A 16,887-nucleotide genomic window follows, 5' to 3' on the forward strand; every position below is an offset into this window, starting at 1 on the left:
TAAGAAACAGGATGTAAAATCTATTATGTTTATTTGTTATAATTATATTTTAATTGTCTTTCACATAAACCAATAATTGGTAAATATAAGATTATTAAATTGAAATATGGCGGAACAGAAAATTTTGCAAAACTGACCATCTATTTATTCTAATTTCACCAAGAATAAGTTTGAGAACACAAAGTACAAATTCAAACTATATCTTTAGTTCATCAGTTCTAATAAGTTTATATTAGGCAAATATTTCCTTATTGGTTTTTAATTAATAATTTTCCATTTTGATTAAAGTTAAGAAGGAGGAAATAGAATGCAAAAATACCCAGATTGCCATTTTAACAATTTTATGGATTGGCAATACAAATATATTTTTTTAATAAAACCTTAATAGAGTTATGCTACACAATAAGTAAACATATCCAAGTGGTAATTTTATTTAAACAATTGTATAAAATGTTGTATATATGACTTTTTCATTCTATAAAAAAAACTAAAACAAATAGGATTAATCATCATAATAAAGAACAAATCATCAATGTAATTGAAAACTTGAAGGCATTTCTTAAAATGTTTAGATTTAGAATTAGTTTTAGGTTTACATTTGTGAAGCCTAATTCAAAAGTGAAGATAAAAATTAGTGTGAATACATTTCATTTAAAAATATTACAGTTTACATTTAATATATAATCATCATAAATATAAAAGTGTCATGTATTAAATTTACAATCCAACCTAATCTCAAGCACAAAAACTTTTTGTATTTTTGAATTTACAAACACTTGTAAAACTGAGAATCTGGAAAGGACAACCTTGGATACATCTGAAATATTTTGCATGCAAATTGCTGTTTTCGCACAACTTGAAGCCTGTCAAAAAGTTGTATTGGGGAAAAGTGTGATCGAGTCCAATATACATTTCACCAGCATCAAGCATCAACCAGTCATACGCCTGTCAATAAAATTCAACTTGTTCAATTTTTATTCATCATCATCCATTCAACATGAAATTCAAATTTTCACCTTGAAAAATTGATCTTTTTACATAACTTTATTTTCAATAATGTCAAAAATAAATATTGGATCTATTATGCAAGTTTGAAATAATATAAATTATTTTCTTTTTGGAATGAAAAATACAAGGAAAAAAATGAGAAAATATAATTTGCATACCCGCTATAACGTTGCAATAAAATCTAAGTATATTGCATTTACAGAAACATTAGGTACTTCTTTATTTTATAAAATTTATGATTTTCTAATTGGTTTTGCTAGTTCTTAAAATTAATCAAGGAACATTATTAAAATATTTTGTGCGTAAAATGATTATTTTCTAATCAACTGTATGAAAAGAATAATAAATTAATGAAAATTACATATTACCAAAGTTGCGCAAAAAATGGTAGTTTCCCTCAAAGTGTCTAGTTGATAACAGAAACCCCCTTTTTCAATTTTATTCAAGATTGTTTTTTACATCAGGTTATGGGTACTGGGTACTTAGCCTTGGAAGGTTAGTGCACCGCATGTATAGGCCCAGCAGGGTAACGAGGCCCCCAGAGTGGTAAGGCGGGGAAAAAAATAACTTCATCCCTCCCCTAAACTTAAATTTGTTAAAAAAGGGGGGGGGGGGGTAAAATGCTTGATAGCCACTTTAAGGGAAATCATCTATAACGAAAATCAAATTCTCATTATAAGGATTTTTTTAACAAAATAATGTGCAGAAAAAAATATAATTTCGGTTTAAAATTTTTAAAAATTTTATTAGCAAAGTAACTCATCTTTTTCAAACACGAGGGGTCGAAGGCCTGGGCTAAAACATATATACAATACAAATTTTAATATTGTATTTAAATATTCGTGGAAAATTATCTGTGATACGATGCTATACATAATTTTTCAACATGACTGAGAAATGGTTCTAATCCAGCAGATATTATTTGGTTTGGAAACCATACTGAAAGTATCATTACTGTTTGGTATTTACATATTTCACAAGGCTAAAGTCGATTTAATTAATACTTTTTTCCGTGAAAATATTTTGAAAAAAATTACAGCAAGTTTGAATTTAGAAACACATTTGATGTGTACTCGTACTAAATTATACAAGCTAATGTATTTAGTAATATTATTTCTTTTAAAATAGTCTTAAGTTTACCAATAAAGTTAAAGAATAGAGGGGGCATTAGCCAGGGGCGCCCAAGCTTTTTTTTTGGGGGGGGGGGTAAAAAATTTTAGGGGGGGGGGGTAATTCGTGTTTGGGGGGGGGGTAAAATTTTTTTTTACCCCCCCTCGAAATTTTTACCCCGGGGGTAAAATTTGATTGGGGGGGTAATTTAATTATGTAAAAAAAGCACCTACCTAATCTATTAAGTTAATAAGTACTATCCTATAACATAAAGTAGTAAGTAAGGTTTATTTGACTATAGCTTCAGATTTCATTACTTTTAATACTGAGTTTTCCTTTTTAGGAAAGCTTCACATAGATCCCATGATGGTTCCACACTATTATAGGTCAATCCTTTGAGTGGTTTTAGGCTATTTTTCTCCTCCCTTTTTACCCTTTAGAAAACACGAGTTCTTAGATGCTAAGGGCGCCACTACTATTCAAATATATAGTAGTATCTCATTCTTTTGAACATAAAAATACAATAATTAACTCACTAACCAATGAACCAATATGATTATACTTTAAAGTGAAGCGTCTTATAGGTCCTGGTAAGTTTTATAACTAGTTTTGAGACATCCTGACATCCTCCCAAAAGAAATCGCCTTTAGAAATTCTTTTTCATTATTTAATGAAATATTTAATTTAGTTAGGTATCTATTTTATGGAATCTTCAGTGCTTTACAATTACATCATAGATCCCCGGGATGGTTTTAGCCCTTATAAAGGCCCAAGCAAATAAAACATGATCAAACTATTAAATTTTTTGTTATTATGGTTAACCCTTACAGATCGGGGGGGGGGTCATATTGACCCCCCCCTCTATTTTTTCAATGTCATTTTTTTTGTAGGTAAGATAGAGAGTTGTGACTTCATGACTTTTTAAGTTTAGTAATTACACGTCGGCAAGAGTTGATTTTATTAGGATATCTGGTCTGTGTCGGTCGTGGTGTCCGGTCAAAGTCGGTTGGGTAGCACCAAAATTAAAAAAAATTCTAAATAAATCTTAATTTCTACATTATGACTTTGTATATAAGGTAGAAACCTAAAATTTTTTTGGTGAATATCAATGACCTTATGAGAAAAGTGGTGTTATGACCGTTTGACCGCACCCTGACTGACTTTATGACCGATTTTTGTCCGGCTTTTACTACAGACATATATCATGAATATCGTGGCTTCTATTACAGCTAGAGACCTATAATTTTTTTTGGTAAATCCTTGAGCAATAATAAACAGATAAAAATATTAATTGGCGCCGCCAACCGCCGTTTTACCGCCGTAACCGCCGAAAATGGCGGTTTCCGTTATTTTCCGTTTTTTGGCGATGATCAGAAAAAGTAATTTTTTTGTTATGAAAAATAAAAGTTCGTCCTAGAATTTGGTCATCCTAGCTGCAAAATTGGCCGCTCTACAGCTGTTTTAAAATTTAGCGGCTGGCCGCTCAAAAGCGGCTAAGGAGCGGCCTGGCCGCTATGACTAGAAAAAGTAATTTTCTCTAAAAATACACATGAACCACCAGAAAAAATTTTTACATCTTTATCTATAACAGAAGCCGAGATAGAGGGGGGGGTCAATATGACCCCCCCCCCGATCTATTAAGGTGGGAATAGGGGCCCGATCTGTAAGGGTTAAGAACTGTTTTAACTGGTTGGACTATATTGGGGTATAGTCCCTTTTGTGGCAACGCTCTTAAAGGGGCGTTTCTTCGTTTTTTTTCACACAAGCTTCTCTCCTATTTCTAGCCCCTGCGGGGGGCCAATTGCTTAACCATGTGGGGCAATCACCTAAACCAATATAACCTATCCTAAAATAAACTATCAAAAGCCATTTAGGATATACTTAACTATTAGAAGACCAAACGAGGAACATAAAATATATTACACCTCAAGGCTCTAGTCACACTATGACTTTTTTTAGGGGGGGGGGGCTGGGATTACTTCCTTCCCCCCCCCCAAAAACAAATTTTCAGTAAAATTTTTTTTTAAGAACATTCAATTTGGGGAGGGTAAATACCCCCCCCCAAAATTTTTTTTTTAAAAACATTTATTTTGGGGGGAGTAATTACCCCCCCCCAAAATGGAGGAACATAAAATATATTACACCTCAAGGCTCGAGTCACACTATGATTTTTTTAGGGGGGGGGGCTGGGATTACTCCCTCCCCCCCCCCCAAAACAAATTTTCAGTAAAATTTTTTTATAAGAACATTCAATTTGGGGGGGGGGGGTAAATACCCCCCCCAAAAAATTTTTTTTAAAGAACATTTATTTTGGGGGGGGGGGTAATTACTCCCCCCCAAAATGGTTTGGGGGGGGGTAAATACCCCCCCCAAAATCGTTGGGGGTGCCTACGGCACTCCCAAGGTAGGGGTAATTTTTTTTGGGGGGGGGGTATTGTTCACAAAATTTTGGGGGTGCCAAATGGCCCATTACCCCCCCCCCCCTTGGACGCCTATGGCATTAGCTATATGTAACTCTGCCCAAAGGATGGGGTGGGGACCCTGTCCATATTTTGTATTATGTCTTTGAAATCAGCTAATAGCGTCGGAATATAAACACAGCGGAGTTCCTACAAATAAAAACAGAAAGCAATTTGCTTGCAGGCAAAAAGGGTCTCCACAACTGGATTATAAATTTACACATATGTATGTATACATTTATTGGTTTACTATCATACACTGTTATGATTACAAGATAGTTTTATTATTGATACAAATAACATTTCTTAATTGAAAAAACAAATTTTAGAATTTTTATAATATTAAACATTGCAATATTTATTATATAATTTTCCAAGCATAACAGTCTTCTATATATATATATATATTCAAATTTGTATAAAATAATAAGTAGTATTAGCATATATCCTTCATATGATTACCTCTTACATATTACATCAAATCAATATGGCACCTAATGAGGGCGGAATGGTTGAGATGGGTAGAGTACTGAGTATCAGCCAATAATAATGATAATAAATTAAGTCAACCATTAATCCCATACAAACTACATTACAAATATTTCAGCGATGGAGATAATATTTAAAAAATATTTTTTAAAAGGATATATAACTTTGATGGACCAATGGAAGGCCTTCTTCGCGTAATAAGGATGAACAAATCCATAAAAGTGAAGCTCTGAAACGTTAGTACAAAACGAACAGTAACACTTGTAGAATATTAGAACTGAATAAGCAGAATCTAAATGTATAAGTCTATAAATCAGATGAATACATCAAACATAAGATTAGTCACAATTTAAAAAAGAAATTGAAAATGTTTTTCTGTGTTTGAACGTGTAAAAGGTTTGTATGCCTTGATAATTCAATATTCATGAGAGAGGATTCTTAAGAATTTACAACATTTTACATTTTTCTTTTTCATTTGAAAGAAACAGAAAGACATAACTTTTTAAAGAAGAAAACCCTTAATAAGCATATTTTTCAGTTAGGTGTTAGAATATACCTTTAATTCTATTATTTTTACAGTATGGCCCCTTTATGGATAACACAACTTATTTTAATCTTATGTTATTTCTTTTAACATTTGCAGAGAGTTATCTATAATACATGCAAAATAAATTACTATTCTTAATAAGAGAAATAAACATTATGGTTATGAAATAAAAATAAAAACCCAGACAAATTGAATTAATATCTAAATCAACAAAAAGAAAATAGAGTTAGTTACGTAAAACAAACTTTAAAACAGTAGGTTAAACTTCTAAATTAGGTATATTACATTTATTCAAATATAGCAAAGTATGTTGCATTAAAAGTTAAATTATAGTTTATTCCAAATAACAAATATAAGCTTATTATTAAAATATAGTTAGAAATGTTACCAATTAAGATGAAAATGATGAAGTAATAACATAGTAATATTAGCTCAGTCTCAGCCACTTTGATTTGATATAACATACAATAAAAATCGACACAACGATTTTCTGTTTTACCCCAAATAAAAAAAAATGATGTATTCTTGCCATTTTAAAACATTGATGGTCAGTTTTACTTGAAGAATAATTTAAGAATCAGACTGAGATGAGACCAATCGTGGGTAAAAGTATGCTTTTATGATATTCATAATAAATCACAACCTAGGCACAGTGAGCCCAGGAATCCAACTTTGTGGAAAAAATTATTTATGCCCAAAATCGAACTTTAGAAAATCAATTATTTTAAAAGTCCATATTAAAATTCATCATATTAGAGGAGGTTTGCCATTTTAAATTAATGAAAAATTTAAAAAATTAAAGTTTTTATGGCCTTCTGAAGTTGTTACCCTGGAATTCACGAAATTTAGATACAAAAATCTCCCCCAAAAAATATTTTTAAATTTTTTTTTGTTTTACTTGCCATTTAATCAAATATTAACTTAGGACGTAATGTAATAACATTTTAGAAAGGTTGTGCAATTATCTAACGCTGGATAACAAGAAACTAAATGGTTTTGTATAAAAAAACCTCTTGAATCCATATCAAAGAAAGTTGGTGAAAATGCAAAAAAAAGCACGTTGTATATTTTTTTAAGCTCTGATTCAAATACCTTGATCTTTTTAGCAACGAGGTGAAAATTTTTAGGATGAAGTTCTAGCATTAATTAGGCAATATATAAGAGGATCCCATTGGTCTTATCAACTTTCACTTAGTTGCTTAACCTCTATAGATATTTTTGTAAAGGTCGTTTTAAGCTATTTTTAGTGTATAATCCTTATATAATTTGTTGCCGGATTTCATTATAGAGAAAAATCCTTTTACAGGGTAAAAATCTGGCAAAATGCCTTTCCGAAAAATCATGGCATAAAATTTTCCCACCAGTGGTGGAAAAGTTAGAGCACCTCAAAATAAAATTTTACTATGCCCTTGTGTATTGGACCCTGAGGGCCTCCTGGAGGGGCTACCAGAAATCTAAAGGTATCTTTAGAACCACAATGGCCGGCTCTAACTGCACTCAGAAGAAGTCAGAGATAATTGCCGGCCGCCTTCCGTCCTTTAATTGGCGGCAAAGTTAGAACACCAAAAAATGACAATTTTTTGTTGTGTTTTTTGCACACAGGGCGGCGTGTGTTTGTGGCGCAGCCACGTGAATTACCACTTTTTTGTAGGTCATTCCAAGCCGGATTGGCGGGTGTGTGGCCAGAGGTCGTCTGACCGGCCGTTTGGCCGACAGCCGCAGTTAAAGGTCGCAAAAATTGTCAAAAATTGAGGTTTTTGAGGTTTTTTGGCATGCCAGTGCAGCCAGACTGCTTGGCTGACAGGCCTGGGACACATGCCACCTGACACACTGGGCCATTGTCCATCTTTGCTATTTTGCACAATTTTTTTCCCATCACTTCCCTGGCCGTGATGGCCATTCAAAGTGGCCTGGGTCAAAATCGACCAAAAACCAATTTTTGGGGGTGATATTTTGACCCCCAAATCATCTAGAGAGGGAGGAAGGGATAATCTTGTTAATTCTGTAAAAGGTACTATAAAAACCTTTCAATTAAAAAAAAAATTGTTTGATTTGGTTGAAAAATAAGGAAGTTATTAATTTTTTCCACAAAATTGGATTCCTGGGCTCACTGTGCTAGGGCATGAATAATATATACATTACATACACAAAAACATTTATTCTTTTCCGACCAGATAGAGATATCATAATATACAGGGTGTTTGCAAATCAAAAAAGTTGTAAAATTTTTTTTGTAAACATTTGATCTTATATTACAAATGACCAAATAAAGATAAATGAAATCATTATTTTTTGTTTTGAAATATTGTTATTATAATATTAAATACTAGTGGCTGCTCCCCTAGCATTTAGAGGCTTTGTACTCAAAGGTGTAAGATGGGGGCAGAAAAATAGCCTAAAACCATCCCAGGACCTATTCCTGAAAAGTACTCAATTAGTAAAGTAGTTATTGAAATCTTAAGCTTCAGACCAAAAAAACCTTACTACTTTATATAATAGGATAACATTACAAGTAAAAGCATAATATTTTTGAATATTTATTATTTTCTAAGAACTACCCTGTATAAACGAAGACAAAGTATTGTGAATATTGTATGATTAATTATATATATCATCAAGCTTTAGCTTTGTAAACTTATCATTCGGATACAAACATTCATTTGATATTTAATTTTTTTTATGGAAAGATTTTTAAGCCCTGGAAAGTGACATACTTGACGTCATAAAAATACGTCTAAATTCAACTGTTTTCGGGGGTTTCCTTTCTCATTTCTCTTCTCATCCCTCTTTTATAGACGTATTTTTGACGTCACAAATAACACTTTCCCGCGTTTCAATGATGTTTCGCTAATGAAAAACTGCCTAACCCTCATCCATACAAGTCAAAAATAATCAGTATTTAGTAAAACTGTAATGATTTTCTGCATTTTACTCACATTGGTGAATTATCTAGATAACATGGGGCCTGCTACCAGAAGGAGATCGACCCTACACCCTCTTGACTGTCGGAGACTCCCTGTATACGGACAATCTCAGGTTTTCCATCGAGAAGCCGATAAGACATGACGTAAGTACTTTGTTGTCTAGAAGCTACATTGTAACTTTTCAAATCAAAGTTATTCTTTAATTAGGTAGGTCCGTCCTAGAGAATAGCTCTTTTCATTAACAACACATGTTAAAATTTTCTTCTATGATTCATATAACAGTAAGTACGATTTAATATAGTACTTATCTTTTAATTTTACAGCTTCCCTTTTATGGATGTTATCATGTTTGTTTTGTTTATCATAGTTTTCAAATAAGGATACTATTTCCATATATGAAATTATTTCACGGGTATTTGGGTATTTTATAGTAATCATTTAAGTGATGTTATTATTAAGTATTGTCGATATAAATTTATGAAATTATGAGTCAAAAATTTTGTTTCCATGTTTAAAAGTTATCAGTGACATATTTTGACATTAAACTATGGTTTCAAAGTAAAATAGTCACATTATGATTACAGCTAGCTTTGGCATAATAAATATTGTAACAGTAAGGTTCTTCAAATTTCTAAAATTATCATCAAAAAGTTTTACTAATAACTGTTTACTTTGATAAACAAAAATAAATGATTCATACGCCAGAAAACATTATAATAGAGGATAAAACATTTTTAATCATAGCTATTTTTGAATAGATTGGTTAAAGTGAACGACAACTACCCAGCTGTAGACAAACCATTGAACCGTAATTAATAACATTAGCAGAATTATATTTGACATATTGTATATGATATATTATGTATATTATATATATTCAGGAGGGGACGGGATATTGGGCAGTTTATCACACTAATCCCCAAAGTTTTTTAACAACTTTAAGGACTTTAGTGAATTTTGATTTGTTGGTTCATTAGTTTCAACCACTAATTGTAATCTACATAAGGTGTAATTTTGATTATCATCATTGGAGAATGTGATGTACATGAATTAATCGGCAATTGGCGTATCCCTTTTGATTCCTGATGTATAAGGCCTAACAGAGCATTAAGAATCGCTTTGTGCTGTAGGTATTATATATAGGAGTAAACTTTTACCAAAGTTTCCATTTCAAATTTTCAATTATTTCCCAATCAAAGTCTAAGTTGAGGACAGTGATATAGTATCTGAAGAAAACTTATTTTGCTCCAATATTAGATAAACCTAGGGTCGTCCAGGCTTTTCATTTTTAGGGAAGTACAATAAGATTTGAGGTGGGTAATCTTATGTTTTTTTCTTCAAATATTGTGGTAGAAAAAAAGAGGGGTTTCAGAGTTTTAGGGACGTGTATACGCCTAGGCAACGCCAGGGTAGATATATTTTAATAATTTTTTTCAACTTTAGAAAAGGTATAAGAAGAAAACTAATGAAGTCATTATGGAAGAATAAAATATAAAAAAATAAATACTTTTTAAAGATACAAAATATAATATGAAAGGAAGGGAAAAACATGAAAAATTTATATTTCATTAAATATTAGTAAATTGTTTTTAAATTTTTAATGTTTCACAAACAAAGAAAGGTGATTAGTATTCTGTTTTAAAATCTGCAAAATTATCAGAAAGAAATTAAAGTTATCAATGTGTTCTATTACATAACGAAGTGGGCTTATTTTGTCTGTGGTGAAGGTTCTCGCTTACAGCTAAACCTAAATGGGTCTAAAGCACCCCTGGAAAAATTATCCCCCCAAAAACAAAAATTTATTTTTCTTTTAAAAAATAATATTGAAAGTGAAGCGTAGACTTCTCCAAGTGTTCCCTAGAGGCCGCTAGTTCATTAATAAGGCAAAAACGTCTATAAATGTCACGACTCTGACAAAGCAGCAGAAACAACTAAAAAATAGTCCTTCAGCCCAAAGAGTGAGAGGGTATTTGGCTGTTTTGCAATAGTCCCCAAAGCTTTATAATAACGATTTCTTATTCGTTGGCTTACATCATTTAATACCTTTGGCTTGTGAGTTTGATTTATAGAAAATGTATTCCAGTCTTATTAAATATTTCGGAAACTCGTGATTTAAATATTTTTGCAATGCTTTGACATTTTCATAGGAAACTAAAGTTTTTAACAAGGATTTATCATTGTGAGGCTGGAAATTAGTTACATATTATTTCATTTCAGGCTTTGTATTTAAAAGGGCAAAGGATGGATAAAAATAGCCTTAAACGACCCAAGGACCCAAACATAAAAATAAAATGGCCAAAAACCATCCTGAAACTCACGTGATTGAACTCAATCGGTTTTGTAGTTACAGAAATCTTACACTACAAACAGAAAAACCTTACTGCATTATACAATAGGATAATTATATAAAACATATTTTGCCCAAAGAAATAAAGTCGTATGCAGTTTTTCTTTAGGTTAATTAATTTTATTATTATTTGCTCTTATACTTGTAAATCTTACTGAAAAATCATGTAAATTTCAAGATTTTTATTACGCAAAGCGTGTTCTATACAGTTTATCTTCAACAAGGGGTTGAAAAAAGGGGGTGAGTAAGTGACGTTATAACTTTAAAAGATATCATTTAAATTTATAGAATTTTAGTAAATATTACATGGTTGTATTCTCTCAGAGGATATAATTTGTAAAGGACAAATATATATATTTATACATATATCATTACATGAAGTAATTTCAATAATTCTAAAACTTAAAATTTAGTATTTAGATAGATAGATAATTACCAGGGATGGAGGAACAAGGTTTAAACCACGTTAACTCATTCATTGGCTAAAAAACTTAGGATACTTTTTATGTTTTGATTGGTTGGTTTCAAATCATTTATGTGTTTTAATTTATCGTATATTGTCTCATCTTTTAAGATACCTGGCAATTACTTAAATTTGAGAAGGTTCAAAAACAATAATAATCATAAAATAAAGTTTTTTTTGATACAATAAAACATCCTAAAAAAGATTTTTCCATTTTTATGCATTTAATGTATATGTATTATATTAAATGCATATTTCATGTAAGTGTTATGCATGTCTCGTACTAGGTGGATATAGTCACACTTCATTTTTGTATTTGCCTTACATATTTCAATTAAAACTTATTGATAACTTCATTGCTCATCCCCAATTATAAAAAACAAAGTTACTCCTTCTGTAGATTTAATTTATTACTTGTAAAGATTGTTCACTGTTAGTTTGAACCAACCAATATTCAATACATTTATTTTACTTCAATATAAATTATGCCAGAATCATTTGTTTACATTTATTGGCTAGTAGAATAGCTCCAAACCATCCGAAACCTTAAATTTAAAAATGAAAAGCCTAAAATACATACCAGGACATATGTGACGCTTTCCTATAAAGGCAAAATAAATTGGTTAGTAGGATGTTATAGGATATGATATATGTAGTAATCGATATATTATTAATTGGATTATGCACCAGATTTTTATGCACTCTAATAAAGTGATGCTCGCAGCTGGGTAAATGAACGATACCCCCATCCATCCCTTTATTCCACCTCCCCCACCCACATACTAAATGAATTAACTGACCAATAAATGAGGTTCATATAAGCAAGCAATTATGAAAAATTTTCTCCTGTCAATATATCCACGTATTTCCTATATCCATTGATATAAAAGTAAAGTTTGTTTTTGCATTCTGGTCACAAAACAAATACACTTATGAATATTAATATGGTTATATTGAATTTTGCTGAATTATCAATTTAAAAAAAATAGTTTTAAAGGTTATTCAAGCGACTTTTTGCAATTCTTTAAAATCATAAATCTGACAAATATTAGTGTTGTTATATTAAAAACAGACTTCTTTTCGCATCTAAAATCGGCCATGTATCTGCCCAGCAATATATTTTTTATTACTTGGATGTTACACCAGTTTATCATGTATTCTAATAAAGCGAAACTTGTAGCCGGCTAAAAAAAACAGTTATCCCCATCATCCCCTCTACCCAATTTCCTACACTCCTACTGGATGAGTCAACTGACCAATAAGTGATGTCTATGTTAGCAACCTAAATTAACGACAATGGTTCCTCTGTCATCATATCCACGTATATTATATATCCATTATTTCAGCACTGGAACTTGTTGATAAACCCTGTGACACTAGCGGACAGCGGGGAATACGAGTGCCAAGCAACTATACATCCGCCTCAGTCTATCATTGTCAAGCTTGTTGTACAAGGTAAATATATATGGATGGAGATAGATAGAGATATTATTGTGTTGACTATAGTGATGTCATATATTTTGTATGGGCTCAATGCTCTTTTTTCATATAAAAGGGGATGCGACCCTAGCATCTAGGGGCTCAAAGGAAAGATAAATAGCTAAAAACTCCTTCCTAAGACTCAAATATATATAAAATATCATAAAACCATGCAGGGACCTTTATGAAGTTTCCTAAAATGAGAAACTCAAATCAGTTCAGTAGATATCTTGATAATGAACATTTGCAGATATTGGAAATAAACCTTTACTTTTGAAAACTCAAATACCGGACACCGTCGGCGTCGAATATTAAAACTTGTAGGGTAGCTTTGTCATTCTGAAACTGCGATTCTACCTGGAAGTACCAATTTGCAGCAATTATTGCCGTTTACTTGAAATAAAATTTAACACTTTAATTAAGTTGTTTTTGGTAATATTCAGCAATTGTGATAGATTTTCAGTTTATACAGATTTTATTCGTTATTTTTTTATGTTATAATACCTAAAAAGAGTTATAAACAATTAAATTTTTGGATGATAATATGATAAAATGCCCAAAACATGTGTAGATCGAGTGCAGTTCACGGTAAAATGTTCCTAAGAACGATTCCAAAAATCTATTAACTTTAAAAGATACTATCTACTAAACGAAAAAATGTATAGATTAAGCCGTTATGCCGCTGGTAGCTCATATATTTTTGTAAATAATTGATCCAAGAACATTTTACCGTAACTGCACTAGATCCAAATATCTCATGATTCAACGAAAGTATTCGCTGAATAACTTTCTCTGTTCGTAAAATATCCAGAAACATAAATTGCGTACCAAAGCTAAAAAAGGTAAAATTCGTCATATATCTAAAATACAAATTACAGGATAGAAACGATTAAAAATCACCGTTTCTCTTTTTAATTTCTTTTTTATATGACCACTTTACATCTGTTGTATAACTGACTTTTCCGCTTGTCCAGTCCAACCATTATTTTTTAATGGATTTAATATTACTCGGATCTTACACCAGATTATCATGTAATAAAAGTGTAACTTGTAGATAGCTAAATAACAACCCTTCACCCCCATCCACCCATTTACCCCATCCCCTCCCCTCATACTGGATGAACGAAATTACCAATAAATGATGTTAATGTTAGCGAGCCAAATTGACGACAATTTACCCGTGAACACGTATATAATTCTATATCCATTCGTGTTTTTGTCATCTTTGTTTTAATTACATTCTAAGAAATATTTAACTTTTTTCAGAGGCATATGCAGAAATAATTGGAACAAAGGAGAAGGTGTTCAAAAGTGAGTCAAAACTCCAGTTAGTGTGTGCGCTCAAGCAGGCAACCTCCAAACCTGAGTTCATTTTCTGGTAAGTTATAGTAGATTGATAAATTACATGGAGATGGGGGGACATTGGGCTTTTTTTCACTAGTCCCCAAAGTTATGATAACGTATTCTAATTTGTTGGCTGAACAACTTTGGGAACTTTCTTTGAATTTTGATTGGTTGGTTAATTAAGGTGAGTGTCCAAGCGTTTCAACCACTAATTGTAATCTACAAAAAGGGTAATTTTGTTTATCTTAATTTTATTTTCTAGTAAACAGATAAATGAATGGATAAATTGATAGATAATCACAAGATAGCTGGATAGATATAAAGCTAGTAATTGCTACAGAAAGGTAGATGGTAGAATAGCAAAGAAAACACGGTGAACCATTTGGAAATGGATATAGGATATACATAGATATATTAAAAGAAGAAAATTGTTCGTCAATTGAGGTTGACGAATATGAACTTCATTTATTGGTCAGATCGTTCATCCAGTGCAGTGGGAGGGAGGAGATAGAGAAAATGGTGTGGATGGTTGGTATCGTTATTTTAGCCAGCTGAGAGCATTACTTTATCTGTGCAAATAAAAATCTGGTGCAACAGTTATAATATATCGATTTCGCCTAAGCATGCTTTTTTTGTTGAGTAAACAATTAGTTGGATAGATAGATAAATTGATAGATAGATATATCTAGATAGCTCGACTTGTCTACGTGTCTTGCAATACAGTTAATATGTTACTAATACGCTATTGGTGGCTCTGGCTATATATGACCTTGTAAAATGAAAAATGCTTTTCTGAGTAGATTATAATAATGTGTACAGTTATAATAGGATAAATTGCATGACATGTTTTTACTTCTATAATATTATGATATGATAAGCATAACTATTATTCATTGTATTATTAGCAAGCAGGAATAGTATTTTGTTTTAGTTTCTTTATTATGTATTACTTACCATTGAACCACATATTTCAGAGGTGGATTCTTAAAAAAAAGTTTGCCCTACTAATCGTTTAGTGGGGCAAAATTGTTTTCGTGATAAATCCACCAAAATCACATTAAAAATCTACGAAAAATAAACAAAATCATAGAAGGGTTATGAACATAAGATTTTATTCAATTTTTGTCGATTTTTTATGTGATTTTGGATGATTTTTCACGTAAACAATTTTGCCCCACTAATCGATTAGTGGGGCAAATTTTTTTTAAGAATCCACCTCTGCACAGGTGCACCACATGTCACTCCTAATTGTTTTTGTTTAAAAAAATTAGAGGGTCAGTCATTCCTTTGTGCTGGTGTCCCATCCCTCCAAGTAATTATCTTACAACCATCGCAGGACCAGTATGCATGAGAAGCACAACGTTGTCGGACTAGCGGATACCGAGATTTTAATCTTCAAACAGACATCTTACTACTTTGTATTATAGATTATTTAGTTTTTATTGGACAATTGACTTTGGCTTATCGGGGCTAACAAAACTGACATTGATGTTATAATTCTCATATTAATATCTGCGGAATAAGAAGCAATGTATATCTATTAAACTTCTATGAATTTTAACTTTTTTGATGTTTTCAAAGTGTTTGGTGTTTAATAATAGTGAAACCTCCCTATTAATTATTTCATCCTTGTTTCTATTATAATATGAGACTAATACTGCTTATCTTAGATAAGAAATATCACTAATATTCTCTTTTTTCCCCCATTTGTACTAGACATATATAAATATATTAGGCATTTGTTAAACGGTCATTTACTGCTAAATGTAGAAATATTCTTTAAAAAAACTATAAAAATATAAAATGTTGGCAAATATTTGGATAAAAGAAGTATAGTGGATATCTTTATCATAATTTATAATATCTACAACATATCTACCTTTGCAATTTTTATGACTTTTTCCACAAAACAAGAATGAATGAGTTTAAAGAAATTAAATTTTCTGTATGGCTTCGAAACTGATTAATATCCGCTGGATTAGAACAGGTTCTAAGCCATACTAAAAAAATCATGTATAGCATCGTATTACAGACAATTTTCCACGAATATTAAGATAAAAATCATAAAACTAATACCAGTTGTAATCTTATATTTTTTCCTTATTTCATATATCTTAAGTTTTGGATTGAATATTCGGTAAAATGTTCCCGGGATCAATTATCTACAAAAATCGATCAGCTTTAAAGACTGCTAGCGGCCAAACTACTAAACCAATAAATTATATTAGTTTAAATTTTAACCGACCATAAGAAGGCCTGCAAAAAATCGTCAATTATTATTCCTTAATAATTATTTTTTCTTCAGTCAAGATTCCTGTGAACCTTTGGATCTTGGCTACTACAGATTATTTGTAGGCCTTTTCATGCAGCTCATAACGATGTGCGACAATAAAATGTGCATTCAGCCGTATGGCAGTTGGTAACCTTAAAAGTTCATATATTTTGGTATATAATTGTTTTTAAATTTTACCGTGCACTACCCTAAATCCGATATATTCTATTACTTTATCCTTTTTTTATGTTTTCCGTAGAATATTGCGTCCATTGCACATAAACTTTCTTGTTTTTTCTTCAAAATCTCAGCTCACAATAAAAGTTTATAAACTGTAATTCTAGAAAGTAGATTTTATGCTTAGATATTCTCAATGAAGATTGGTAATTTAGGATAAAGTGGTAGTTTCACGAAATGCATTTGAACTTAATTTAGTGAACCGCAT

General features: G+C 31.4%; 1 protein-coding gene across 1 annotated transcript in view; it reads left to right on the plus strand.

The window, feature by feature from the left end:
• Nucleotides 1-16,887, plus strand: part of LOC145312712 (zwei Ig domain protein zig-8-like) — a 70,212-nt gene that overhangs the window by 39,915 nt on the left and 13,410 nt on the right. Inside the window, exons 5-7 of the mRNA XM_080151969.1 lie at nt 8,567-8,680; nt 12,694-12,802; nt 14,093-14,204. Of these exons, the coding sequence (XP_080008095.1) occupies nt 8,567-8,680; nt 12,694-12,802; nt 14,093-14,204 (335 nt within the window). The remainder of the gene's footprint in view (nt 1-8,566; nt 8,681-12,693; nt 12,803-14,092; nt 14,205-16,887) is intronic.

The sequence above is a fragment of the Acartia tonsa genome, chromosome 2, assembly GCF_053477335.1.
Source record: "Acartia tonsa isolate MP-2025a chromosome 2, ASM5347733v1, whole genome shotgun sequence".
Taxonomy (NCBI): Eukaryota; Metazoa; Arthropoda; class Copepoda; order Calanoida; family Acartiidae; genus Acartia; species Acartia tonsa.